The sequence below is a fragment of the Aspergillus eucalypticola genome (assembly GCF_003184535.1).
Source record: "Aspergillus eucalypticola CBS 122712 chromosome Unknown BO83scaffold_38, whole genome shotgun sequence".
In the NCBI taxonomy this organism is placed as follows: domain Eukaryota; kingdom Fungi; phylum Ascomycota; class Eurotiomycetes; order Eurotiales; family Aspergillaceae; genus Aspergillus; species Aspergillus eucalypticola.
The window spans coordinates 34112-61289 of record NW_020290312.1 but is presented as its reverse complement, the minus strand read 5'-3'; the positions used below and the strand labels follow the sequence as shown (position 1 = coordinate 61289).

Sequence of the window (27178 nt, the reverse complement as noted above, 5' to 3'; positions counted from 1 at the left end):
CCTCCATATAAGTATTTCCCCTCCTCCCCCTCCCACAAATTTTTCCTTTCCCTTTCCTCCCTCGTCCGCTTCAGTACGTATATCTTCCCCTCCCATCTCTCTCTTCCATCCTGTCTCTTCTCTCTTTCTTCATTCATCCCTCTCTCTAACTGACTTTGTTGCTCAGCACCTCTACGCGTTCTGGCCGTAGTATCTGAGCAATTTTTCTACAGACTTTTTCTATCTAATTCCAAAAAAGAACTTCGAGTTCATTCACAACCGTCATCATGGGGTAGGTTCAGACAACAATCGATCATCGGAGGGAGAAAGGACATTGACTAACGGCTATCTTCTTCAACAGTAAGGAGGACAAGACTCACATCAACATCGTCGTTATCGGCCACGTCGATTCCGGCAAGTCCACCACCACTGGTCACCTGATCTACAAGTGCGGTGGTATCGACCAGCGTACCATCGAGAAGTTCGAGAAGGTAAGGAGGATCATACATCCGACAGGATTACATCAAGACACGGTACTAACAACATCCTACAGGAAGCCGCTGAGCTCGGTAAGGGTTCCTTCAAGTACGCTTGGGTTCTTGACAAGCTCAAGTCCGAGCGTGAGCGTGGTATCACCATCGACATTGCCCTCTGGAAGTTCCAGACTGGCAAGTATGAGGTCACCGTCATTGGTATGTACTCACAGAGTTCTCTCTTCATCAAATCAATATACTGACGTCCATCATAGACGCCCCCGGTCACCGTGACTTCATCAAGAACATGATCACTGGTACCTCCCAGGCTGACTGCGCTATCCTCATCATTGCCTCCGGTACTGGTGAGTTCGAGGCTGGTATCTCCAAGGATGGCCAGACTCGTGAGCACGCTCTGCTTGCTTTCACCCTCGGTGTCCGCCAGCTCATCGTTGCCCTCAACAAGATGGACACCTGCAAGTGGTCCGAGGACCGTTACAACGAAATCGTTAAGGAGACCTCCAACTTCATCAAGAAGGTCGGATACAACCCCAAGGGTGTTCCTTTCGTCCCCATCTCCGGTTTCAACGGTGACAACATGCTCGAGCCCTCCCCCAACTGCCCCTGGTACAAGGGTTGGGAGAAGGAGACCAAGGCCGGCAAGGTCACCGGTAAGACCCTCCTTGAGGCCATCGACGCCATCGAGCCCCCCGTCCGTCCCTCCAACAAGCCCCTCCGTCTTCCCCTCCAGGATGTCTACAAGATCTCCGGTATTGGAACTGTTCCCGTCGGTCGTGTCGAGACCGGTATCATTGCCCCTGGTATGGTCGTGACCTTCGCTCCCGCCAACGTCACCACTGAAGTCAAGTCCGTTGAGATGCACCACCAGCAGCTCAAGGAGGGTGTCCCCGGTGACAACGTTGGTTTCAACGTCAAGAACGTTTCCGTCAAGGAGGTTCGCCGTGGTAACGTTGCCGGTGACTCCAAGAACGACCCCCCTCTCGGCTGTGAGAGCTTCACCGCCCAGGTCATCGTCCTCAACCACCCCGGTCAGGTCGGCGCTGGTTACGCTCCCGTCCTGGACTGCCACACTGCTCACATTGCTTGCAAGTTCGCTGAGCTCCTTGAGAAGATTGACCGCCGTACCGGAAAGTCTGTTGAATCTGCCCCCAAGTTCATCAAGTCCGGTGACGCTGCCATCGTCAAGATGATTCCCTCCAAGCCCATGTGCGTTGAGGCTTTCACTGACTACCCCCCTCTTGGTCGTTTCGCCGTCCGCGACATGAGACAGACTGTTGCGGTAGGAGTCATCAAGGCTGTTGAGAAGAAGGAGGGTGGTTCTGGCAAGGTCACCAAGGCCGCCCAGAAGGCCGGTAAGAAATAAGCTGGTGCAGGGTGAAAATGGCATGATGAACCTTTGATGATCAAACAAAACAATGGAATTACGGAATTAGACTTTAAGTTTATGTAGTTGATCCTACAAAACTTGAATTACGACTCGTTTCGTTCATTTGGCTCGCATCGTAGGCAATTTGTAGAGTTTTCCGTTTTCGGCTTCATGAAGCTGAAGTAGTAAATATTTCTATATCGAGATCTTAGTAATCTGTCATCGGTAGTTGACTAATCATACTCTAACCAATCACAGTGCTTCTGATTCGACGTCCCCCGCAGTGTAGAACTTCGACAAACAAGCCATATTAACTCTCTTGATACATGTTTGAGATGTCCTCGCGACATGAGCTTACGTCAAGCCTCTGTTGCTTCTATAGTTACATTTTGCTCTATTTTATAGATGTTTGTGTTGTAACTACCAAGCTCCGACCTTATCATGCCGCAACTGCCCCTAAGAAGTCCACGCAACAGTCATCATCTAAACTGCTCTTGTCAGCGTCTCCGACATGCCAACCATGTATGTACTGTAGTTCAACGCAACCAATCCAGCTTCAATTCATCTTCACCGTCATCGTCGTCAGCCCTTGAATAGTTCTAAAGGGCATCAGTCGTTGATACCATCGATTTCACCGAACGCATCACGTCACTACAATAGGAAGTATTACTTCAACTTAGACGAGGCTATGAACTAGCCACCATCAATTGAGAATAATACCGTAATGTCGCTTGTTTTCTTGATTGATGGGTATTTCAGGTGACACATGTCGTCGCTGTCTGTACTTAAATCACATATTCTGCTTATATGCTGTGCTATTTCGAAGTAATCGAGGTCAAAATGGCTAAAAGAAAGACGAAGAAGACTGACTACGAAACAAGTAGCAGCCGTATGAACGCAAATCTGTCGCAGTGAATGGCTCCTAGGCGCTGATGAAGAATTTGATGATTGCTTTTTTGGATTATTCAAGATTTACTATCCACTATGGTGGTATCAATCGAATGATATGATCATGACCGGGGGTAAGTAGATGAGATCTCGAACAGGTTGCTTGCGTGTTTACGTGAAGGCAGGTGTGCTGGATGCTCTAGTTATACGTATGTGATGCTACAATGGTGGCTTGCTGAAAGAACAATATGCAACATTTTTTTTTAGATGTCGTGGAACGGGAGGACAACAAGCAATATAGTGAAAACTATGTGGCACTGATAGGAGTTATGTGATCAACAATGCTATTCTTGGTCACCTTAGCGATCAGCTTCTGGTGCCATTGTGATCTGGTGAATGCCATTATCGTCAGTGGGTGGATAGAAGGGAAGAAGAACTTTGATTTTCAGCCATCAAAGAATGGACCTGAGGTCGGAGTTTTAAGAGTTGATTGTCGAATAATATACCTACAAAGGTGATGAACAGCATGATTCAATATATACTGGATTGTGCAACTCTAAGATTGATTAAAGCGACAGCAAGGATTGCTACTCAAAGCATATGGCATGACTTTGAAACGGGAAATTGTTAACCACATCTAATATTGAAGGTGTAGCGAAACAACGGCCTCAACAAGTACATATAATTAGCGCACTGAAAAATTTGTAATATCGAGTAGAATCATTGCAGTCCCCATGTCTCTCGAGCAATACTACGTCGTTTAACTACAGCATCCACGCACTTCCGAAGGTCATCAAGCATCAAAGACAGCGGCGGAGGTGGCACTGGACGTAAAAGGAGCAAATCCATGTTTGCTCGGGTAGAATACTTACCTTGTGATAGATGCACTGGTTGAGCGTGGCTCTCAGAATTGGAAACAATGACTGACTTCATGTTAAAACTGTGGAGATCGATACCCATGCATCAGGATTACCTCTCTATGGACCCTCATTCTTCCCACCCCAGATGCGGCATCATACCCGTGGATCTTGACGAAGAATACACCCTTGCACTTGATATCATCCAGCCCCAATACGCTGAGTTTGACGAGTATGACCGCACGAATCTATTTAGAAATTCCACTAATTTGGATGCGGCGTCAACGGCGACGCTCGCACTCAGCGTTGGGTTCTGATGTCTACCAGTCATACCAATGGTCAAAGAGAAATATTGAATCTACTCCGCTTAGAATGGACGGCCCTCGGCCGATGGCTCTAGTACCCATCAAAATAACAATAAGAAATGCGGTTCGCCCTGGCAGAGACTGAACCTTTCAGAGGCCGCGGAGCTTACCGACTTAAAAGCCATTCGTGAGATGGTGCGAGGTATACCGGAACCATCGACAACTGACAGCCATGATTAATCTCGAATTACAGGACAATAAGACGGCATGCCAGATGACTTCTAATGTGGCGTCGGACGATTCCAATTTGCAGTCGGATAACCCCAAAGTGATGTCAGATGATGACGAGGTAATCGGGCTTTTAAGACGGAACCAGACCTCCCCATTCAGCGCAGACTTCCTCTATCTCCATCTCCAGCCTTCATTCATCAGGCCACTACCTAAGCTACCATCACTATCAAAACTGCATATTAAATGCCTAACGGCGTATCCACGCCTGACCTCTCCATGGATGCAGTTGCTACGGATCGGAAGAAGAAAGCGATTGCCTAGAAGATGGAGCCTCAAACTATTATAACTACTATATAAATATTTCCTACTAGAGAAGCATCCATTCCTGTTGGTACATCATCGCACCCATACCCGACCTCTCCGGTGAGTGCAGCTTATAAGGGTCCAAATAAAATTTTGCTCTTCTAGAGGCGGAAACCCCTCGCTTGGAAGACGAATCCTTGAACTGTGATATAAGTATCTAGTGGACCAATAGTTATTCACTCTTACAATTTCCTACCACAGCTTATATTTTCGGAACAATCAAGCTTATCTGTTTCTGAAGGAGAAACTTGCACTTTGAAGACAAAACCGCTCCTCTAGACGACAAAGTCGCAAATCTCGACACATAAGTCTTGGAACAACAGCCATCACCTTTCCTTCAACATTATATCCATGCCAGACCTCTCAGACGAACGCAATTTCAACGGGTTCGAAGGAGGAACTGATCTTCTAATCGACAGACACTCAATTTCTGACAACAATGATCACCGGGCCAAGATATACCTACACTCCTATAGCGTTGTCGGTTATACAGGGAAAAGGGGATTGCGCTTTGTACTTCTCTACCTTCAGCCTCATTCAACCAGGTCTTCCAATTCAATCTCTCTGTCCCATGTCTATTTCTCCCATGCCCATATTCAACTACGACACGGAGAACTACTGGGCGGATATCCATCCCAATGCATACAACACCATAAGGCAAAACGTACTCACAGCCCGACAAGCCAAGCCCTCATATCCTCTCCAGTGAAGAGGATCCGACCTCACCTCCACCTTGAGTGGTGCGACTTAAGTGGAAAAGGCTTATAGGGGCTGTGCGTCCTGAGCTGTTGGCTGAAATGTTTTGTCTATTACCAGATGGACAAGCGCACTAGGAGCGGGTTCTGACATCCAGGACCTGTATGAGTGGCATAAGAAGCACCCCATCCAGTGGACATCTCAACTTCAGATCTATCAAGCGAACCACCATCAACTCCAATCCCATCACACGATGCATCTAACAGGCTACTGGATCTACGCTATTAGCTATAGTTACTAGATGCCACAGGCTGACGTCAAAAAGCTCAATGCAGACGCTACCACAGAAAATAAGGAAAAAATCTGTCAGATCAAGGCTGAGCATAATAAAAAGCCCAGGGAGTCAAAGTCCCAGGCAGCGTTGGCGCGACAGATTACAAAGCATCGCAGAGATCTGGAGAAGTCTGGAGAAGATGTTCTCTAATTGACTAGGCAGACTAATGTTGTGTTGGGGAAGCGGATGCTGTTCGTCACGCTAGATTGTGTCGATGAGGTCTGGAGTCTTGTGGCGGAGGACGCGTGAGGCAATTTGTGAGAGCTATAGCCATGATATGATCAGCGGATAGAGGCTCTGTAGACAACTTTGTGAACGATGGAAGAAGAAAGCATTGTTTGTGGGGGGGGGGGGGGGGGGGGGGTGAAGGATATGCGCCATTGACTCGGATTACAAATGTAGTAAGATCAAATATAATCAGATATAAAACTAAGAAGTACAAGTTACGGTAGAAGGGATTCGCTGATGGTCACCCACCCAACTACTAACCTCCCGGCGTGTCAGTGTTGCTTAAGTACAGCTGAGCGGACGGAGCCCTGTTCTCCACACCTTGTGGTCGTATATACTTGTATAGCTCCTAAGAAGGTATAGCAGGGGCTTGAACCGAAAGAATGAACAATCTAACAATGTACGAAAGTTGCGGTGCTTGTGAGGCCCAGCCTCCCATGCCTTTCTCGGGTGATATTCTCACGCGATCTATTCTGCTTCCGCCACATTCGACAGCAACAGCCTGAACCTGTCGGAGATTGCCAAAAAGATAGGGAAATAAAACTGAGAAAGGTGTAGAAGGGGTTAGTGTCCAACCTAGAAGATGATGGAATCGAACAGGGGCTAGCCTGATACACGAGTGCTAATACAATTACATCGAAGCCCTCACCGTAGATCAAGTTTCTGTCCTTCGGGTTTATAAGGTTCTTATAATGAATACATAACCCTTCCACCCCCCCCCCCCCCCTCTCCCCGGGTGGCATATGACATCCCAGTAGTCTGAAATACTCAATAGCCAGTGACTTGTGTGCCGTACTCCAACTAGCCTTCCTATTTTCGCGTGGGATATGGATAGTCTTTTTGTGCAATCTGTGGTTTTGCTTTTTCTTTGCCTGGAGCATGTGATATAGAGGAAAGAGAGTTGGGTGTCCAATGTCAATCTTACCAATCCTTTTTAGCATTAATATTTACAGGCTACTAACGACTGACCTTGTCATTCAGACAAATCTACAGCCTTTTCGTCAATCCCTACTTGTTGGTGTAATTCACGGCCCTTCTTATATCAAAAGGATCGTATAGTCCACCCATGAAGCTTACAGCGCCTATCTAGCCCCCACCCATTCCCGTGTCTCAATAAATAGGGATATAGAGAAGGGTAAACATTCTGATAAAAACGAATCTTCGATCACAGCACCGCTATCATCAACACTTGGGGATCTCAGTCCCCTGTGCACCAGGCGCTTTCGGCTAGAGCGTCAGGCGTTTGAATCTATCAAGCAGAGGCTCAATCTTATCTAGTAGAAGCAAGAAAAGGAATCAAACCGTATTACATTCAGTCTGTAGGAAGATGATCCTGATCTAATCACATGCGATCTGAAGACGTAGGAGTAGAGCGCCTACCTTCCCTTTTAGGAAGGTGCCTAAATCCCACTGTGTACCAATACGGCTCCCTGTATGACCACTCCATGAAAACAACCATTTTAAGGATCAAAATATAATGTTTCGTTCCCACTGCACTCTCCGACAGCATCCACGCAGTTTCTACACTTTCAGTAACAATCTCAGCATCATTTTTGTACCCAGATTCTCCATAAGCCTTCTTACTACCCCGAAACCACCGACTTGTTGATAATGTGCAGTCCAACTAGCAAGGCCTCTCTCACTACGGATGCACCACTACCATTATCACCATCGCCATCAGATGGATTTGAGCCGATGCCTTTTTACTGCTTGCCACTGTTCGTCCGATGGCAGTTTCTTGGAACGGCACCCGATACCTTCGTTGAGCTCATAGCGCTCAACCTCGGCAATCGCCAGAGCAAGCTCCGCCTCCTTTACCTTCTCCGGGTCACCCTTGGCTTGCTTTAGTTTGGCTTTAGCTCTTAGGATGCGGGACTCCAGCTTGGACTTCTCTTTGTGAAAAGGATCGACTGCCCTTTGGAGGGCTCTTCTCTCGTTTCGACGCCTGTTCTTCCGCAGTATCTTCCGCTTTTTCGGTGGATTAAGGGCCCTTTTCTTAGCTCTTCGCTCCCGCGCTGTGAAAGCTCGGCGTTCTCGCCTCTCTGCCTTTTTCTCCTCGGGAAGCGCATCGTACAACTTCTTGTCGATACCCGGATTTTCTCTGCGTCTCCTCTGTTGATATTCCCTGCTTTTTGATCTCCGTGCGATATTCTGGGCCTTTGTTCTCTTGGCTTTTTCAGGGTTCTCCTGTCGCCACTTTCGCATGGCGTCTCTAGTGTATTCTTGGAAGCGCTTCACTTGTTCCGGTGACATTCTGGCCCTCCACTTTTGGTGATAGAGCCGTTGTCTCTCGGCAGCAGCCAGCCGCTTGGCTTTTGCCACTGAGCTCTCCACTTTCGTGGCCTGCTTCGTAACAGGATGGAAATCATCTTCCGAGAAATTGTACTCCCAAGTGCAGTCATCTTGGTTGTCCACCGCGTTCGACTCGCTGGTTGAGGCAAGGGCATAACCGTCTTTACTTTCACTATCGGCGGTCAACCCATCATCGGTCAACCCATCATCGGTTATCTCGCTGTCGTTGGTCATCTCGCTATCGTCTGTCATCTCGCTATCGTCGGTTATCTCATCCGCTCTCGACTCATCCGCGGCTGTTGATTCGTCCGCGATTGTCACTTCGCCTTTGTGGGGGCTGAGATGAAGATCGATATTGTACATTGTTCGGTTTCTCTTAATGCAAAATGATTTCTTTGACTGCACTTCAGGGTCGCAGTGGGGTCGATGCGACTCTAGCATGCACGAGTGCGTGCATGCCCCTAACCAACTGAAGACCTCATTAGGATCTCCATACACGCATGCATCCTGTAGGTGCCTGGGGCATTTCGGTGCGTAGCCCCCCAATATTGAACAGTATATTGCTTCTGCGAGCAGGCATATCGGTCGTACAAAATTGACGAGGTCTGCATCTGGGTCATCGCCCCATGGCATAATGAAGAGTGTAGCGAACCTGCAAGTCCTGGGAACAAGTTTCTGATGCAAGACTTGGTACTGAAACGAATTTTTCCTATTTGGTAAGACATAATTGTCAGATGCAAGCATCAATCACTGCTCCGCTGGCGTAGGCTTACATTGACGTGGTGGGTTTGGTTTCATGGTTCCTTTTTCGTCCTCTGAGCCCTCTGTTGTATTTCCCGGTTGCTGAGCCTACATACAACCAATGCGGCTTGTCTTCGGCATTTACTATCTTGTCCTGGTAGATGATCTTCAAGTAAGCACCGGGTTGGTCGGTGTCCGTCCAATTTAGCGTCATAAGGTCACGTAATGTTGGCGGAGATTCGCTGTTAAGAAGGTCCTTGAAAGTGGAGATGGTGTAAGTGTTCATCAGTTGAACAATCTGGCTATCCTCGAATGCCGCTAATGTGTCATGCCAAGGCTCTGCTTTAGGGAGCCTTCGGATCTCCTTGACTGTTAGCTCAACTCGGGCCTGGAAGTTGGGATATTCATCAAAGCCGAAGTTTTCCAGGGCATTCGCGTTTGGCATCTGGAATTTGCGGCTTCCAAAACCGTAACTTTCGAGAGTTCTATTCATTGTTGGATGAATTGGCGGAAAGGGATACTAGAGTATTACTGGAAGAGCGAAGGATGGTTTGTATGAGGAGGATTGAGATATGGCCATCCTGGAGGGGAAAGCGCCCAGCTATTTAAGGCCCCAGAACCTTTTGTGTTGGTGAAAGCCTCCAAACGGCTGTTACCGGCCTATAAATCGTCCAAGTGGATAGGAATCTGGCCTTCCTGGATGGAAAAGTCCGCAACCGCCCCAGGATTTAGACGGTGTATGGGGACATATCTAAATGGGCGTTACCAGCCTGTGAATGAGGCATGAGACCACGGGATGCTCCGAAAATGAATATCCGTATTGAAACTAAAAGGAAAAAAAGCCTTGCCGGTCTCAATCGAGCTCGACATTTATAGCTTAGGCACAGGTACTAGCCTTGCTGATGATGTCGAGCTATGGAGGAGGGCTTGCTGTTGCTGTTTGATTACTCTAGCCCGTAGGACCATTATTTCATAATATCCCGACTGCCAACTCATACGCTCGCTGATGTCTTGTCAAATTGCATATAATATCATTTTGCCAGCAATTTGACACATCTAATGTGTAGTCGTATACGACACATATCTAGTGAGTTGTTGTCTGAGCGAGCAGGCCGATCAGCATCCACTCATGCCATGTACGCCTCCATCAGCCGTATATTTACATGACCCTGTTCCAGCTGTAGTGGCATTCTTCCCTGGATACAGCACCACATTGTCATAGTCGATATTATAGCACGGATGTACCTCTGAGCACGAGACCGTCGAGACCACTGACTTCTCAGTATCCACCCATCCCGTGAAATTGACAAACGCAACATTGGAAATTGACATCTTGCTTGTGCCCGCATAGGAACCATTGTCTCCACTGTCCTGGCTAATGGAAGGACCAGCACTTGCTCCCTGTACATTAAAGTTTGAGAATAGTACGTTACGGATGCTGCCCCAGCCGTCGCCACGAGGCACACCAGCGCTTTCGTAGGAACTTTGGGGGACGAGAGCTCCGACCCAGGTTTTCAGGTAGGCGCTGTTGTGCATGTCTTCGTTGTATCGGATGATCTGATCACCGTTAGTACTACTGATGATGGTGGCCGGGAAAACCGCACGTACATTGACCTTGTCCACGCGAATGTTAGCTACGCTGCTATCTTCCAAGTATTGACCCAGGCTGCCGATCGCGATGCCGTTGCCCCCACGACAGGTGACATTCTGGACGTCGATGTTGTAGGAGCGGGGCTTGATAGCGATACAGTCGTCTCCGCCTTGGTAAACAAAGTTGGTGAGCTGAATATTGACAGCATCCATAGTATCTGAAAACAAGACACGAGTCAGTCCTAGTACAAGTCACTGATAAGAATGGAAAAAACATACCAAAACCATCCGTATTCTGCACCCAATTGTCACCCCACGGGGCATCCACGGCCGTGGCATTGCAGTAGATGTTGTTGAAGCGCATATTGGTCCCGTTCATGATGTTGATACTCCATAGAGGCGGATCCTTGACGTAGAAGCTGTCAACAATCACTTCAGACACGTTCCAGAAGACAAACGGCATCGGACGCCCCGGCTGCGTGTCGCCCTTCTCGGCCGTGTACCAAGTATTTCCATTGCCGTCAATTCCACCGGTGCCATAGCCATTGATGGTGATGTTGTCGCCGCTAATAATGAAGCCAGCATGGTGGTTTTGGAACGCAACTGGGTAGGAGTTGTTACGCCAGTATGTGAGATTGTCGGAAAACTGGACGTAATCAGTATTTCACAGGTCACGAGATGGATGGTGAGGGAGATTTACTGTCCACTTTCCCCGCCATTCGATTGCCACATCCTTCAATGTTGGATGCAATCTCGTCGCAATCCAGTACGATTGATCTTCGGGAAAAATGATGGTACCTCCATTGCCACACTCTTTGAACGCCGCCATAATATTGGGGACGTCGTCTTGATGGCCCCCGTTTGCTCGCACGGTGCAGACATTGTGGTTGTTTTCCACATTGCCTGCATGGCCAACAGAGGCCAGCCCCAGGAGAAAGAGCGAAACCGAAGCTGTTAGCTGCATTATGGACGCGGGTGATGCGCGCTGTAAGTGTTTGGGAGCATTGGTTCCTTTATTGTATGCTGACCGGGGCTTCCATTAGAGGTGATGGACGATCAGACCAGACTTCGGTGCTACTTCTACCGAACTACAAACCTCACTAATATCATCAATTTCCCTGTGCGGAGAAAACCCGGGGAGAACTTCATGCACTGGCCTTCGAATGACGCCTTTATGCACGATCGACGGGCTCTCTGTAGGAAATTCCACCAATGACGCCGGCAATCCCACTAACCTACTGCTGCACAGCCAACCAACGCCGCCCCCCTGAACGTGTGAGAAAGCTTGCCTGTTCGCTTATATTTAATTGATCTCAATCTGCCATTCAGCCGAGACTGACCTGATTCATTTACCCCAGACTGCCCGTTAAGCCAATCGATCCGTCCCGCGCCAGCGATATTAATCCTTCGAAGCTAGCGACCCCTCTTCGCTTTCTGGGCAAAAGCCCGGGGGAACATTATCTCGAGCCGAGACGTTTATATGAACCCGTGTGTCTGGTGGAGAATGGATATTGCTCTGCGTGGTAATTGGTGCTGCAGTCTGCGGAACAGACAAGACAGCAGACCATGCGCTGCCACAGGCTCTTGTCGGGCGTGCTCGCTCTACTTCCTCTCTCAGTTGCTCAAAGCTGTTGGCGCAACACCACTTGCTCTGGTCCGACCGACAGCGCTTTCTCCGGGCCGTGGGAGAAGAATATTTTCGCACCATCGTCGAGAACTCTGAACCCAGAGAAGCTCTTCCTCATTACGCAACCGGATAAGACGGAAGACTATACCCCATTTGCACTTCATGGAAATGGGTCATTGGTGGTCTATGACTTTGGAAAAGAGGTTGGCGGCATTGTTTCTGTAAACTTCAGCTCCACAGGCAGTGGTACACTAGGAGTGGCCTTCACCGAAGCGAAGAACTATATTGGAGAGTGGTCGGACTCGTCAAATGGAGGCTTCAAAGGCCCTGATGGTGCCCTCTATGGTAATTTCACCGAAGCCGGAAGCCACTACTATGTGATGCCGGATAAGAGCTTGCGGGGTGGATTTCGCTATCTGACTCTTTTCCTGATCACCAGCGACAACTCCACCATTCACATCGAAGATGTGAGCTTGGAGATCGGCTTTCAGCCTACGTGGTCCAATTTGAAGGCCTACCAAGGGTACTTCCACTCCAATGACGACTTGCTCAACAAGATCTGGTACACTGGTGCCTACACTCTGCAGACGAACGAGGTGCCGACCGACACGGGGCGTCAGATCCCAGCGATGGCTGAAGGCTGGGCGAACAATTGCACCCTTGGACCTGGTAATACGATCATTGTCGACGGAGCGAAGCGTGACCGTGCGGTATGGCCGGGTGACATGGGGATCGCTGTTCCTTCGGCGTTTGTGAGTTTGGGCGACTTGGACAGTGTCAAGAATGCGCTGCAGGTTATGTACGACACTCAGGTAACATCACACCATTGCGATTGTGCTATATCTCAGATACTGACGCTATGCAGAACAACTCGACAGGTGCATTCGACGAGTCTGGCCCGCCGCTGAGCCAAAAAGACTCGGACACGTACCACATGTGGACGATGGTCGGGACCTACAACTACATGCTCTATACCAACGACAGCGATTTCCTCGAGCAAAACTGGGAGGGTTATCAGAAGGCGATGGATTATATCTACGGCAAGGTGACTTATCCCAGCGGCTTGCTGAACGTCACGGGCACGCGCGACTGGGCCAGATGGCAGCAGGGATACAACAACTCCGAGGCGCAGATGATGTGAGCGATGCCCTAATCATTGCACTCATTACCTTCTAACAGTCCCAGCTTGTATCACACCCTCAACACAGGCGCAGAGCTCGCCACTTGGGCCGGAAATTCAGGCGACCTGTCCAGCACCTGGACTAGCCGAGCCGAGAAGCTGCGTCAAGCCATCAACGAATACTGCTGGGACGAATCGTACGGCGCATTCAAAGACAACGCCACCGACACCACCCTGCACCCTCAGGACGCAAACAGCATGGCCCTGCTCTTCGGGGTCGTGGATGCGGACCGGGCCGCCAGCATTTCTGAAAGACTAACAGACAACTGGACCCCGATTGGAGCCGTGGCGCCCGAACTGCCAGAGAACATCTCTCCATTCATCTCCTCGTTCGAGATCCAGGGCCATCTGACCGTGGGACAGCCACAACGAGCACTGGAGCTAATCCGCCGCAGCTGGGGATGGTACTACAACAACGCGAACGGCACACAGAGCACGGTCATCGAAGGCTATCTACAGAACGGCACGTTCGGGTACCGCGGTAACCGCGGGTACTACTATGACACCGCATATGTGTCACACTCGCACGGCTGGTCGTCAGGACCGACGTCGGCGCTGACGAACTACATCGTGGGGATCACTGTCACATCTCCACTGGGGGCGACGTGGCGCATTGCCCCGCAGTTTGTCGATCTGCAGTCCGCCGAGGGTGGGTTCACGACCTCGCTTGGAAAGTTCCAGGCTGGATGGTCAAAGACAGACAAGGGATACACGCTCGACTTTTCAGTTCCGCACGGGACCCAGGGAAATCTTACGCTGCCGTTCGTCGGCACGGCGAAGCCATCTATCAAAATCGACGGGACGGAGATTACCCGGGGGGTAGAGTATGCCAACGCGACGGCGACAGTGACGGTCAGCGGAGGCGGAACGTACAAGGTGGTGGTGCAGTAGCAGTAGCAGTAGCAGTAACTACATTATCATCACACAGTACTTATACTAGGATATTAAATAGCATAGTAACCTTCAATCCACTTCAATGCCCACCAAATGCTATACTACCTCACCCGTCCAATCAGGGCACCTCTAATCACGTGTCAATAATCATCCGATCCGCTCACTTCCACCGCATCCCCATACTCCAGACAACATCCATCTCCAACCCAACCAAGTCAACCAACACAACATACACAAACAAGATGCCACCGATACCCCCTTCCCTTCGCGCCGCCCGCGCTCAATGGCGCACCTGTGCCCAAAACCTCCACGCCTCCACCAACCCCAAAACTCGCCTCTACAGCACAACCCGCACCCTCCGCTCCACCACCAGCACCACAGCCAGCAACCCCCTCCGCAGCGCCGCCCGCGCGCCCCGCAGCCGCGAACAAGACCTCGCACGGAGCAAACGCTCAATGTACATCTCAGCGACAGGGATGATCGTATGCGCCATCGGAATGTACGGGGTGATTAAAGCGGACGTATTCGGTCTGGAACAAACCACCACCACCACCACTACCACCGACGGAGTCGAAGTCGAGAACACCACCACCACAAGCGGCAGCACCAAACTCGACGGCCCCAGCACGGGCTTTCCCACAAAGCCCACGCTAACGCACATCCAATCCTCCAGCGGAAACCCCGACCAAGTGGAGACAGGAACGAGCTCGATCCCGCATTTCCCGGCGGTGATTCATCTGCCGAAGTGGTTGGAGAGTGAGGATAATACTCCTGCGTCTGCGACGGATTTGCCTGTACAGAGTAATGGAAAGGAGAGTGATGGGGAGGAATACCATCTCCTAGGACTGGGTATTCGGACGGTCTCGTTCCTGAATTTCCAGGTGTACGTTGTGGGATTGTATGTTGCGAAGGAGGACTTGGCGGAGCTGCAATCACGACTGGTGCGCACGGCGGTGCATCCTCCGGGAGAGGGGACGGAGTCGGTGATTGATAATGAGGTGGGGGCTACGGCTGCGACGTCGTTGGTGTCGATGGAGAGGGAGAAGTTGAGGGAGTTGTTGTTGGATGCGGAGAAGGGGGAGCAGGCGTGGGATATGCTGTTGAAGAAGGATGGGTTGAGGACGGCGTTTCGGGTCGTGCCGACGCGGAATACGGATTTCTTGCATTTGAGGGATGGGTGGGTGAGGGGGATTACGGGTAGGGCACAGAGGTATAATAAGGTTGAGGGTGGTGGTAAGGGGGAGTTTGAGGGCGAGGAGTTTGGTCAGGCTATGGGGGAGTTTAAGGGCCTTTTTGGGGGTGGGCAGAGGAAGAGTGTGCCTAAGGGACAGGTGTTGGTGTTGGCGAGGGGCAAGAAGGGCCAGTTGGATGTGTTGGTTCAGGGTGGTGGTGATGGGAAGGATACGCTGCCGGATAGGTATTTGGGTAGGGTCAAGGATGAGAGGGTTAGTCGGTTGGTGTGGTTGAATTATTTGGCGGGGAAGAATGTCTCGAGTGAGGGGGCGAGACGCAGTGTGGTGGATGGGATTATGGGCGTCGTAGAGAGGCCGGTTGGGACTGTATAATCCGTCACTCTCCCCTCTTCCCCTGTCCAAGTCTACTCCTTTCCTGTTTCTGGTGTTTGAGTATGTAGTGTATGTATGTATTATATATGATCTGATCTGATAGCAGCAATCAATTATCTATCATTACTCCCCTATCACTGCTTCGCAGATATATCATATAAAACAAGATATCTACAAAGCTCCAGCAGCCTCCAACAACCCCTTCAGCTCGGCACCCTTCTTGCTCTGCAAGTCCGAGTTTCCACCAATGTGCTTCTGGTTAATGTAGATGTTGGGGACGGTGCGCTGGTTGGAGATTTCCTGGAGGGCGTCCTGGAGGTCGGCTCCGTCGGCTAGAACGCAAAATATATATTAGCATAGCCCCTAAACCAAAGCAGAAGGGGATTGGGGGCGTCTTACGCAGCTGATCCAACTCAAGAGCAGTGTACTTCGCGCCGAGCTCATTCAGCAAGTTCTTGCTTGCTTGGCAGTAGGGGCAGTAGGATTTGGAGAAGACGACTGTGCCATTCCCAATGGGATTTATATTAGCAAATTGGTTTCTCCACACAACGTTACACTAATACATCATGTATGACACAACATAATAGCATATCAATGCTGGGATGGGGGGTTACCTACCAACGCCATTCTCATTAATCAAGGTCTGGGCCTTAGTCTTAGCAGCGGCGGACATGGTGGGAGAAGGAGCGGCAAAAGAGCCGAAGAGACGGGTGAAGATGGAGGAAATGGTGGCGGTATTGACTGGTAGCTAATCTAAAAAGAAGAGAAGAGGAGAGGAGGGAGGGAGGGGGAAGTGGGGTTATTTATAAGATTGGGTGGAATGGGTTTAATCAAGGTTTCAGCGGGATGATGGAATCGATCAGATAGGATGGAATAAATTAATGAATGAATGGATGAATGATGGAATGAGGAGAGCGGATGGTCGGATTACGCAAGGTGCGCTAGGGTGATTATGTAATGAGGGGGTGCTCGGGGGGATGGCTTATTAATGACGGATTAGATGGGGGGTTCTAGATCGGTCACTTTAACTATGTATATGTTGTTGTATACTAGTTGCAATAAATATTTAATATAATTGTGAACTTTGTCTATAACGATATGCACAAAGAAAATCAATGCATGTTCAAGGAAAGACGCGTGATGTCGTAATGACCGCTCAATGCAGGTGCACAAACACTGGAATCAACAGATAGGGAATCAAATGAGAGTAAAACGTCTCCAAGGAACGACAAGAAGTAAAAGGTGGATAGCTATTAAAATCCTAGTCAGATCAAACACCACCCAGCTCGCTGAAAAACAAATCCACAATGCAGGAAATAGGTATCTTAAATGACGGACATATGCCACTCAAAACGAATGCGTCCTCCCCCTACATCACAATGCAGCATCCGCAGCCCTTCTCCTTCGGCGGCGGTTCCTGCGCAGTCACCACTGGCGGGTTCCATTTTGGCTGCAGCGCCGCCTGTGGTGGTTCATGTACCCGCGGCATCGTGCTGTAGCCCGTGCCTGAGTTCGGCCGTCCCGACTCCTTAGACGGTGTCTCCAAGTTCGGGGTCTTCTGCTCTTGCACTTCTTCTTTCTCCACCTGTTCGTTCTGTTCGATCGGCTCCGGCTCCGGCTCCTCTTCCTTGGGTGCCGGCTTCTCAGAGGGCTTTGGCCCGTCCGGCCCGATGGCTAGCGGAGCAAACTCCCGATCATACGTGGTAGGCGTCTTGCCTTCCTTCTCCCACTGCTCCTGCTGCATGCGTCGTGCATGTGTGGGAAGAATCTGCTGGTCAGGCGGAAGACGTGGATCGGGCTTGTACATCGTCGCCAACCACGGAGGGTCGCCTTCCGGCCGGTTAATGGGACGATTCTCAGCGGCTTTAGTGGCCCGCAACGTGCTCGACGGTGCCCGGCTTCTCGGGGTCGCCTTTCGTGTAGTCGACGGAGGAGCCGACGTCTTGCGATTGGTAGCACCACCCTTGGTGGTCTTCCTACCGGCCGCATTTTGTAGAGTGTTCCCGCGACTGCCAGGCCGACTTCCTGCCGGAGTAATGTTCTGGGCAGAGTCCACCGACATCGGCTCACTAGCCCGACGGGGCATCCCGAAGGACAAAGCATCGTCATCCCCGTGGGTATTCGCGCGGCTGCGCTGCTTGGAGAATTCTCGTCCGCCGTTCTCGGGATTGGGAGAGACCGGTACTGGGATACCCGAGGGAATGGGGATCCGTGAAGAGCTTTTGCGAAATCCGGGGTTGCGGTAGAAGCCGGCCGCCCCATTGGCCATGCTCTCTTCCTGTCGACGAGAATCCCACCTTCCACGCTCTTCACCTTCTTCTGGGAAGGTTGGAGACCCGCTATGTTCCCGGAGCTGGGAATCGCCGTGCAAACTGGGCCAGGGTTCCAGTTGCTCGGTCGGTGGGGAGCTGGCAGGTGTTCCATACGAGTCGTAGTTCTTTGTGCGCGTCTTGTTGCCCTCACCCGCCCGACGTTGTAGCAGAATGGCGGCCTGCTGCAGCTCCTCACTCTCAATCTTGGCCAGCTTGTCGCGATGGATCCAATTGTCCTGGTCGATCTCGTCCGTATACATGCCCATTCCCTCGTGCCACTCGCCATGCCTCACCGACCCCTTTCGATAAAGAGAATCCGTCGAGTCTTTGACGTTGCCGGCGCTACGACTGGCTACATCGTGTCCATAGATTGAGCGTGAGCTGCCTGCTTCACTTCCGCGTCGGCTGTGGCTAGCTTGTGGGCGGCCCCGGGAGGTCAAGTGCTCGTGAGCATAGGCGTGACGCGATAGCGAGGAGCTGCGAGAGCCCTTGGAATTACGCTCCCTGGACCTGGCGTGTGAATCGTGGGAGGACCGTGATTTTGAGCGATGCTTAGTACTCTACCGAAACCCAGGTTAGCATGCCAGTCCGGCTTTTGGCCCGCGAAAGGCCCGAACGATCGGCGCGATTGCCTCAGAGCACCGCAGAAAGGTATGTCGGGAGTGTGACACACTTACATCCTGTCGAATCGGGACAGCGTACTCCCACTGACCCCCATCTACGCTGGGTGACGTCCAAACATCTGTCGTGTAAGTCGCGGTAGCTGTCCCCGCCATTCCAACAGCAATTATTAAGATTCAGTCAAGGCCAGGCCAGCTGGAGCCCGTGGTGCGGCGAAGGTGCGTGCAGGATGATTAAAGAGAGTCTGATCACTAGGTGAATAATTTTTTGGCCCTTCCCGTCTTGTTCCCCGATCAGGCCATCCCAGTAGCGCACAGACCAGAAACAGCAATCGTGCTGGACCGTTTGTCTCGAAGACCCCTAAGCCGAGACTCCAACAAGTGTATGTATGATGTGAGGGGTAGGTGGTTGGGAGATGGAGGGCACGAGTCGGTGGGAAAGGGGGGAAGAAGCGGAACACGAGAGATGCTCCGAAAGGAGGAAATCGTAAATAGCCAGGGAAGTGGAGAAGCCGGAGCCTTAAAATTGCAGCGCTATATGTAATTCCCGGGGGGGTGGAAGAGGAAGTCAGGGACCGGCGGGATGGGTACCGTGGACGTAACTCCGGGCTGGGCACTATTATAGGCCGACGGCGGTTGACAGACGGCTAGCAGTGTCGGGATCCGAGAATTAGGACCGGTCGCGGGTTTTGGAAGAAAATGGAATGGTGTCGAGGTAGATGAATTAGGGGGGAAGTAAAATGGATAGGAAAGAAGATGGATGAGCTTCGATGAGGGGCAGAGAAGAGTCAAGAGTCAAACGACTGGGAGGAGGAGAAGAGGAAGAAAGAGAAGAGGCGGAGAAGGAAGAAGAGGAGGAGGGGAAGGAAGAAGCCCAAGGAAAAGGAGTGGTTGCAAAGAGATGTGGCTGGACCCGTGGCGCCAAAACTGATTCGTTGACACTTCGGGGGAAGCTGATTAAAGAAAACCTCAATAGAGATAGTAAGTAGGTATAAGATGAGGAAGAAAAGAATAGAGGAAGTGCACTGTCCAAGGGTCCCAACCCAGAAGAAGCCGAATGGAAGGGAAGAAGAAGGGCTAAAAGATGAGAGGGGAGCAGAAGAGGAGAAACGGGAGGGAGAGAGAAAGAGAATAATGTCGAGAACCAAGACAGAGAGGCAGAACAGAGAGAGAGACACGGGGGGAAAAAAGTCCCAATCTCCTTCAGGATTAGCTTCCCGGTGACTATCAGACAAGCCTAGAACTGGTCTGGCCAATCACTCCGACCATCGCCGACTAGAAAAAGAAAAGAACAATTCCCAGCAATTGCCTCGAGAACTAAATTGTGTTAAACTAAACCCCAAAAGGAGTACATCTCACTGTCGATCCATCGTTACCCAAATGACTGGCACCGAAAACTGTTCTTTTTTTTCTGTCTTCCCCGTCAACGTCCATGTGCAGTCTATCTACAGTATGTCTGTACTTTTCGCCAAACCCTGCAGCTAAGCCCTCACATTGCTTCCATCTTATTTCGTACATACTATAAATATTTCTTTTTCTTATAAACTGAGGGAATTCAGTATATTGAGATTAACGGTCTGCCTATTGTTTGCCTGTCTGCCTTGAAGCACCGAGTACATGGTTAGATACAAATATGCAATTTCCCCAGTGACGGGTCGATATGACATCGAGAACGCCAACCGAGGCTAAGGGGGAAGGACTTAATTAAATACTTCAAGTCACATCTTTGAGTTTCTGTTCTCGATTGCGTTGTGATACATCTCTCCCATCTTGCATTTTTAAGCGAGGCCACTAGTTCAGGATCCGCCTGGTAAGTAGGAAGTAGATCTCCCATGATCCCATCACACCCTCTACCACTACTACTACTAATAGACACCGTTAGTATGATCTACCCAATCCCTGCCAGTTACAGTGAAAAAAAAAAAAAAAAAAAAAAAACAATCATAAATAGAAGTTGTTATCCCCAATTCCAATCTGATAGCTTCACCCTCAAAAGTCAGGTAAATTCCTACCTTACCTGTAACAACCTCCTTGCCTTTACCTACCCTACTCAGCCCAACCCATGACTAGACAGTACCAGTATCGCCCATTACCAACCAACAACTTCTAATCACCAGATGGCTTGCTCCGTGGTCTACGCCACGAGCGCTGACAGGCTCAACATCATCGTCAAGGTTTGTTCTGACCAAGGTCATCCTGAACTTTGAGGGTTGTTTCTGAACCAGGATATCCTTGATTGACCTGACCGACCATGAGTGAAAGTGTGTGGTTGGCTTGGAGAGTATCTTGCACTCAATGATCTAGTTCACCGCATCCGAACACTATTACTTACTTACTTGAACACGTGGTCCACATGTGCTTATGTATGTGTGATGAAATATATGTAAGTAAGCAAGTGGTAGAAACACACTGATTTGTACGGACTATCGCAATCAATTTCCTGCAAGGAACCAAACCCCCAACCACCAACCCATTCAATTTATCATCCGGACGCCGTCCCATGCAAATCATAGGTTAACCCGCATCATTTGTATGTATGTGCAGCATGAGAGCTCAGTCGTGGTCGTGGTCTCGATGCACGAGGGGTGTCTATCTGTTCTAAATAAGTAGCTCCTGGATGGCACCCGACAGACAGACCCAAGCAAAGCGAAGCAAATGAAGATAGTAAAAGGTTAATGCTTTCTCTATTTCGTTGTATTATTATGATCATCTTTCCCTGGAATATTCCCATCTCTCATGTACAGAAGAAAAAGCAAAAGTTGCATAATTTGCCAGCCGCGACGTCTCATGTCCTGCTGACCTGGTCCAGACTGTTGAGCGCGTTCTGAGCTGACTTGACAAGAGCCCGACGCGCATCACGGATCTCCTGCACACCGTCGGGGTTGATGTTGTCCGCATTCAAAAGAACCTGCGCCAGGATTGTCTCCGTCAGCTTCTTATACTCGAACTCGCGCGACTTGGCATCCGCCGGGGTGTTCGTGATGTATTCCTCGCAGAGAGGGACGAGCTCCCGCTGCAGATACGACGACAGGGCGTTCACTTGGTCGATCGGGTTGTTGAACGACTTCAAATTGGGTGCTGGGGGCGGCATGCCGGCTCCGTTGGACGGGCGCGGAGGTTCTTCGGCGGGAGGTGGGAGGCTATTTGAACCGTCGCCTTGCTTTCCGCTCTTCTTCTTATTTTTGCCGTTGCGCTTCTTGTTCTTCGGTTTCTTGCGACCAGATCCCTCCTGACGGGCGGATTCCGCGTTTCTGTCAGCTTCCGCCTCGGACAATTCACTGGGCGAGCTCTCCCCCGGCTCCACTCCGGAGACGACACACAGCACTTCCGACTGTTGTTTGAGACCCTCCGACCGACACGGCAACGAGTCGTTGTCCAACAACTTCCCCTTGTAGAGCAGTTTGATCCGCTTCGGATCAGGGGTGCGCGTCGCCTCCGCTGCCCGCTGTCTCAGTTGACCCACGCTGAGGGCGCCGTCGTTGATAGCGTAAGCCGGGAAGTGCAGATCGTACTTTTCCTTGCGGTGTTTCAGAATAAGAGTGTCGGGCTCGGTGTCCTCCGCTCCTGCGTATTGATTGCGATACGTGTTTGCGGGTGGGTTAACGATATCATCTTGTGTGATGTAGCTGTAGTCGTTGTCGGTGACTTGGGGGGTATTGTCGACGTTGGTGTAACCACGGCGCCACAAGTTGGCGAACGGAGTGCGCCAGGACATGACGAGAATGACAATTGTACAGACGATGAGAGTGTAAGCGACGGGTGTGGTGTATGCGCTGTCGGGGTGGTCCGCTAGTAGTTCGGGCCAAGGCGTAAGCAGGCGCAGGGGAGTCGAGTCTTTGGCTGATGAGAGCGTGGCGACGAGTTGATGGTGGAGAGTGTACAAAGACGGAGGGAGGTTGGTGGTGACGTGGTCTAAGTAGGATGCACACGTCTCGCCCAGCGAGGACAGAGAAATGTGCGAGAGCAGCTGGCTCATGGATTGACGGCCAGGGCACGAGGCAATGAAGGGGGATGACGACAGGGGAAAGGCGTGTTTGAGGTCATGGAAGATGGCCACTTTAGCTCCGGACCAGGCAGATAAGGCGGAGAGGGCTTTTTTTTTTTTGCCGCAGCCGCAAGTCCTGCGGTGGAGCAGCTGCCCGCAATCGGAGTTGCGCAGTCAACTTACTTTGGTGGTACAACTTACTAGTACTTGTTGCTCAAGGCAGACAGACATAGTTACATCCTCCAGTAGTAGTTACTACTACTAATGATCTCCTGACAAGGCTGTTGTGCCTTTCTCATTGCTTTTTCCCCTTCCTCCTCACACGACAAAAAACAACACGAGCCACACCATGTGGTCTTCAAGGCTTACAGGGGAAAAGCATAATCTGCCAAGCCAGTGACTCAAATCTATGTATATTCTCCCCGCCCAGGCATACTCATACTATCTATACTACGATATCACCACTGGAGAAATATACCGCATCAAAGTACTTCGATATAACACCCAACAGACTAAACACAACCAACCTACACACAAGACCCTACATTACCCCCTCTTCTTCATAGGCTACCAGCCCATTTGAACGACCACACGTGGCAATGCACTGCGCACGTCAGATTGGGTTTCATTTTCGCAAAAAAAAAGAAAAAAAAACACCAACCCTTTATTTATTCTTATTTTTTGCTCTTGGAGCCTTATAGGCAGCAAACACTCAGCTGCTGAGTGGCAAAAACAGTTCTAGAGGTGAACAATGAAAGTTACTTACCTACCGATCGACATGATCCAGAACTAAGTCTGGCTATCCATGTCAGACTAACGCTACAAATACGATGACAGGACATTGACCCCGCCCGTCTCAACTCATTCGGTATGATAGTTAGGTACCAGCAGAATACAGTAGTAGTTAGATCAAATTTTTGGCTCGAGAACAGCGACCGGATAGAACATATATTTCAACAAGTGAGATTGGAGAAGTTAAGCCTTAGTGTATATGTACTATGTTGAATTCCTCATCTGGAGTTAGTGTTCTACTTTCTTGAAGGTTACCAAGTGCCAAAGTAATACTGTTCCTCTTACCATTTGCCTAGAACCTTCCTTCATCAGGGCTTATCTATCTATCCATCCATCCATCCTGTGTAAGCACGCCCCCTTGTCTAAGTGATATGCATATGCATTCGATATGACCAGCAGGTGTCAGGTACCTACCTACCTGCTGTATCATGCTTGACATGGGGGTTTTAGCTTACTTGCTTGCTTACCCTGACTCCTGCAGCGTGATCGACATGGCACTAAAACAGGTGAGTGGGTAGCAGGCTATCTAGTATCTAGGTTCCCCCGCAGCCGTTGTGATCGGGAGAGATCATGCTAGATGAGATGAGATAGTTTGAAGATAAAGGTCGATGCTGATGCTTACTGTGATATTCATCGTGTTTTGTTGGGTATCGCTAGTACTGCATTAAGAAATCAGTATGATGCTGGATACTATCTGTGGCTAGATGTGAAGCGGCTGGGGTAGTCTACAAACAAAGTATACAGGATAAGCGCAAAACTGTCATTGAGAGCTATATATACTATGTACATCTATAAACATTACCATGTAAAAGTGTCTACCAGCAACGCCTTCGCCATGCAGCAAGTCAGGTTACATTACCGACCGGTCAGTGTTCTTACAGTCGGACTCCACCAGGTGCTGGTCGACCACCAAACCACCTTGCCAGTCCGCTATCACCCTCATTGCTTTCGCTGCCCATCCATCTGGGAAGACGGAAGGAGTCGCCCTGCAGCCACTGGGGCTTGCTGGCGGTTTCAAATGTGTTCTTCACTCGATGAGCGAAGGACTGGAAAAAGTTATCTTCATCCTCATCTTCCATCAACGGAGTCGTGGCGGGTGTACCTCTGGAGGCCCGAGGGGTTCTAGAACTCTCCAGCAGCGCGGTGCGAGAGGAGGAGAATGCTGGCGCGTCATCGTCAATGCGACTGGACGGGCGAGGTGACCGACCGCCACGAGGGGAGAGTCCCAAAGAGCCGAGGCCGTTGAGCTCCCGGTCGATAAGATCACGCCCCTCTCGCCACCCACCTAGTCCGTAGCCACCGGGGTTGTTCTCCAGATCATCGTCTTCTTCTTCCAGGAGACCCCAGCTGCAGATATTCTGGACGCGACCGTAGAGATTGAATAGGGTGGCACCGATAGGCACCAGAATGAAGACCGGGAAGAAGTAATCAAAGCCCTTTCCGAGCGGGGTAAGATCAATGAACCGGCCCAAGAACTTGTAAAAAGTAGTGTTCTGCCGGACGGTCGCAGGCAAAAAGGTCAAGAAGTTGTAAGCGATGGGAACCGTCAGTCTGGCGACTAGCCCCGCATACCAACAGGCGCTCTCCCCGTACGTGTTTCGGCGGACCAAAGCACGGTTGCCCCACACTTTGGCGTCGTTCACACCCACTAATGCTGCCGAGCACATGTACAGCAGCCAAGCAGAGGCAATCAATTGGCGCCCAAAGTCAACCGGCGCAGGCTCCTTGTGGTAAGAAACTATAGAAAGCGTCACAACGGATAGCCGAGGCGCCAAGGACTTGACCAACTCCGACCAGACAACGCACACGGAGGCCGCCGAGAAAACTGCGCCTAGTGCAAGTCGTACGTTTGGAATGACATGCACATAGAGGTGGTAGCGCATATAGGGACTCAGGAAGTTCAGGCTCGGGAGCCAAGATGATCGATGGGGGGAGTGAATAAACTCGAGCTTCTTAGATGCCGACGCATTGATAATTGCCTGCATGTCCGCTGCGGATAGGACCAAGCGATCCCACTCATCGACGAAGCGAGCCTTCTGATGCCGAGCGCGCTGAAGACGTCGGGTCAAGTCCGCAAGGTAACGTTCAGTAATGACGGCAGGGATAGTGCCGGGCCCGTCCGCATGTTCCAAGAGCCCCGAACGCAGCTCGGGCGGGTTCGACGTCTCTGCCAATTCATCGATCCATTCCTGAAAATCACGAGCGGTGCCCGTTTTGCGACGCTGCAATTGAGCAACTTGCGACTCCAAGCTTTCCAGGTCGTTAATGGCGTCCATCAAACGGTCGTGCAGTTTCGGAGCATGTGCTTGGATTCTTCGCAGACGACCACTGACGTTGGAGTTACGGAAGAGCGTGCGGGGAATGGACACAAGTCCGTGACCCATCAGATAGATGGCCAGAACCAGACCCCAAACATATGCAAGAGCCATCACTAGCGTCTTAATCGAGGTGAATTCAAAGCCATTCTGGATCGAGATGTAGATTAATCCGACCGTTGCACAGCACAGAACAATCAGTTGGTACCGCGCATTGGAACGAATAGAATATTGAATGCGACCCTTCGGATCACGGTAGCCCGAATCAATGTATTCTCCGAGTAAAGGAAGGATGGCCCTGAGAGGAAGTAAAGCGTTAGTGATTGATCTAGATTGTGACGGTTGCGACCGGACACATCGTGCTGCACATCACCTACCATGTCAGCACAAAGATTAGCCAGTAAGCAATGCGCCAGGAGACGAGAATTAGACGGTCGGGTAGCCAGATGGCCGTGGGGCCTCCGCCATCGCGCGAACTCGATGCTAGATCAATTGGTACTAGAAGAACTACACTGGCCGGAAGCGCGAGTGCAAGGAAGACGGGGATGGAAAGGTAGGCCGGAGTCGCGCGGAGAGTGAGAAAGCGTCGCAGAAGTAACAAAACTAGCACAGAGATCGTAAGGAGGGCCAAAGTAAAAAAGACGCTGGACCCCACGGGAACCGGTGATGCGGAAATCATGGCGATTCTGGAGGGGCGTTCGACATGCGGCGGCGGAGGAAGGAGGTAGTAGGAGTAACTAGTCGTAGTATGGGGAAATCCAGGGTCTTGATCGATCGGATCAGTCAATCAATAATAATCATCGTAAGTCAATTTAAAAGAGAGACTGTTTGACCCAAGAGATCCAGGGGGGTTGCAGAAGCATGCAAAGAAGCTTTTGGGGGGCTAGACAGGACGCGGAAAAAAGGGACCGGACAGACAGAGAGGTGATAATGGAAACGAGGACAGTTTTATGGATCATCTCATTTCCCAAAGCTCGTCGTTGTTGGTCGATGCTAATCAAAGTGCATCCGTCTGGTGACGACAGCACCCGCGTCACGTGGTATCACCTGACGTGTCCCGCTGCTAAAAGAAGCAACAGGCGGACGAGTACTTTTAAGGCACTGTTTAGTCAGGTCCACTTGGCTGACGCTTTTGTCCGCATTCGACACTAGCCTGATGGATACGGACGGATGATCACGGCGGTGCCTGCGATCGACTCCGTACCTGGTCGGTCACCCGTGGGGGAGTTGAAACGGGAAGGATGGAAGTTCTCACGCTGGGGTGTTGTGAAATGAGATATATCATCCCATTTCATTGCTTGATTTTTCTTAGAACATGACTGCCCTATATTTTCAGAGTTGTAGAGTGGCATGGTTAATACCTCATCCTATGAAGTGCAGTCCGACATGCAAATGCAATACTGATCCCGACTAGCCCGAAGCACCGTGTGTTTCAGCCGCCGCTTTCCCTGCTCACTTATTCTTTCCTCTTTCTACAATGAAGGTTGAAGGAACACCTTACCTTCATTCTACCCGCCACCCAAA

The 27178-nt window shown here is 50.5% G+C and overlaps 7 protein-coding genes across 7 annotated transcripts; 2 read left to right on the top strand and 5 right to left on the bottom strand.

Annotated features, from left to right (window-relative positions):
- The first annotated feature begins 166 nt into the window (after positions 1 to 166).
- Positions 167 to 1950, top strand: BO83DRAFT_382791 (elongation factor 1-alpha). The gene is made up of 4 exons (XM_025532307.1): positions 167 to 271; positions 341 to 470; positions 533 to 671; positions 728 to 1950. Exons 1-4 carry the CDS (start codon positions 267 to 269, stop codon positions 1834 to 1836), a joined length of 1383 nt encoding a protein of 460 aa, XP_025382924.1. The 5' UTR covers positions 167 to 266; the 3' UTR covers positions 1837 to 1950.
- Positions 1951 to 7763: 5813 nt separating this feature from the next.
- BO83DRAFT_279943 (uncharacterized protein) lies at positions 7764 to 8396 on the bottom strand (the record flags this gene model as incomplete). The annotated part of the gene is made up of 3 exons (XM_025527093.1): positions 7764 to 7869; positions 7939 to 8253; positions 8320 to 8396. Coding segments are annotated over 3 exons (498 nt in total), but the record flags the coding sequence as incomplete, so codon positions are not given.
- Positions 8397 to 9863: 1467 nt separating this feature from the next.
- On the bottom strand, positions 9864 to 11328 carry BO83DRAFT_441530 (putative extracellular exo-polygalacturonase; the record flags this gene model as incomplete). Its single annotated transcript, XM_025536347.1, has 4 exons — positions 9864 to 10331; positions 10383 to 10582; positions 10644 to 11010; positions 11065 to 11328. The coding sequence occupies 4 exons, from the start codon at positions 11326 to 11328 to the stop codon at positions 9891 to 9893; spliced, it is 1272 nt and encodes a 423-aa protein (XP_025382922.1). The 3' UTR covers positions 9864 to 9890.
- Positions 11329 to 11725: 397 nt separating this feature from the next.
- BO83DRAFT_421153 (putative alpha-L-rhamnosidase B) lies at positions 11726 to 15930 on the top strand. Its single transcript, XM_025534972.1, has 4 exons — positions 11726 to 12803; positions 12857 to 13128; positions 13171 to 14040; positions 14124 to 15930. Exons 1-4 carry the CDS (start codon positions 11931 to 11933, stop codon positions 15628 to 15630), a joined length of 3522 nt encoding a protein of 1173 aa, XP_025382921.1. The 5' UTR covers positions 11726 to 11930; the 3' UTR covers positions 15631 to 15930.
- BO83DRAFT_382787 (glutaredoxin) lies at positions 15762 to 16372 on the bottom strand. Its single transcript, XM_025532306.1, has 3 exons — positions 16249 to 16372; positions 16030 to 16128; positions 15762 to 15962 (listed from the first exon to the last, which is right to left on the bottom strand). Exons 1-3 carry the CDS (start codon positions 16301 to 16303, stop codon positions 15802 to 15804), a joined length of 315 nt encoding a protein of 104 aa, XP_025382920.1. The 5' UTR covers positions 16304 to 16372; the 3' UTR covers positions 15762 to 15801.
- A 609-nt stretch (positions 16373 to 16981) lies between these two features.
- Positions 16982 to 18832, bottom strand: BO83DRAFT_162061 (uncharacterized protein). The gene is made up of 2 exons (XM_025526326.1): positions 18620 to 18832; positions 16982 to 18502 (listed from the first exon to the last, which is right to left on the bottom strand). Exons 1-2 carry the CDS (start codon positions 18716 to 18718, stop codon positions 17000 to 17002), a joined length of 1602 nt encoding a protein of 533 aa, XP_025382919.1. The 5' UTR covers positions 18719 to 18832; the 3' UTR covers positions 16982 to 16999.
- Positions 18833 to 21347: 2515 nt separating this feature from the next.
- BO83DRAFT_403291 (uncharacterized protein) lies at positions 21348 to 26333 on the bottom strand (the record flags this gene model as incomplete). Its single annotated transcript, XM_025533606.1, has 5 exons — positions 21348 to 22474; positions 23962 to 23992; positions 24142 to 24154; positions 24219 to 25952; positions 26032 to 26333. 5 exons carry the CDS (start codon positions 26331 to 26333, stop codon positions 21348 to 21350), a joined length of 3207 nt encoding a protein of 1068 aa, XP_025382918.1.
- Between the last annotated feature and the right edge of the window lie 845 nt (positions 26334 to 27178).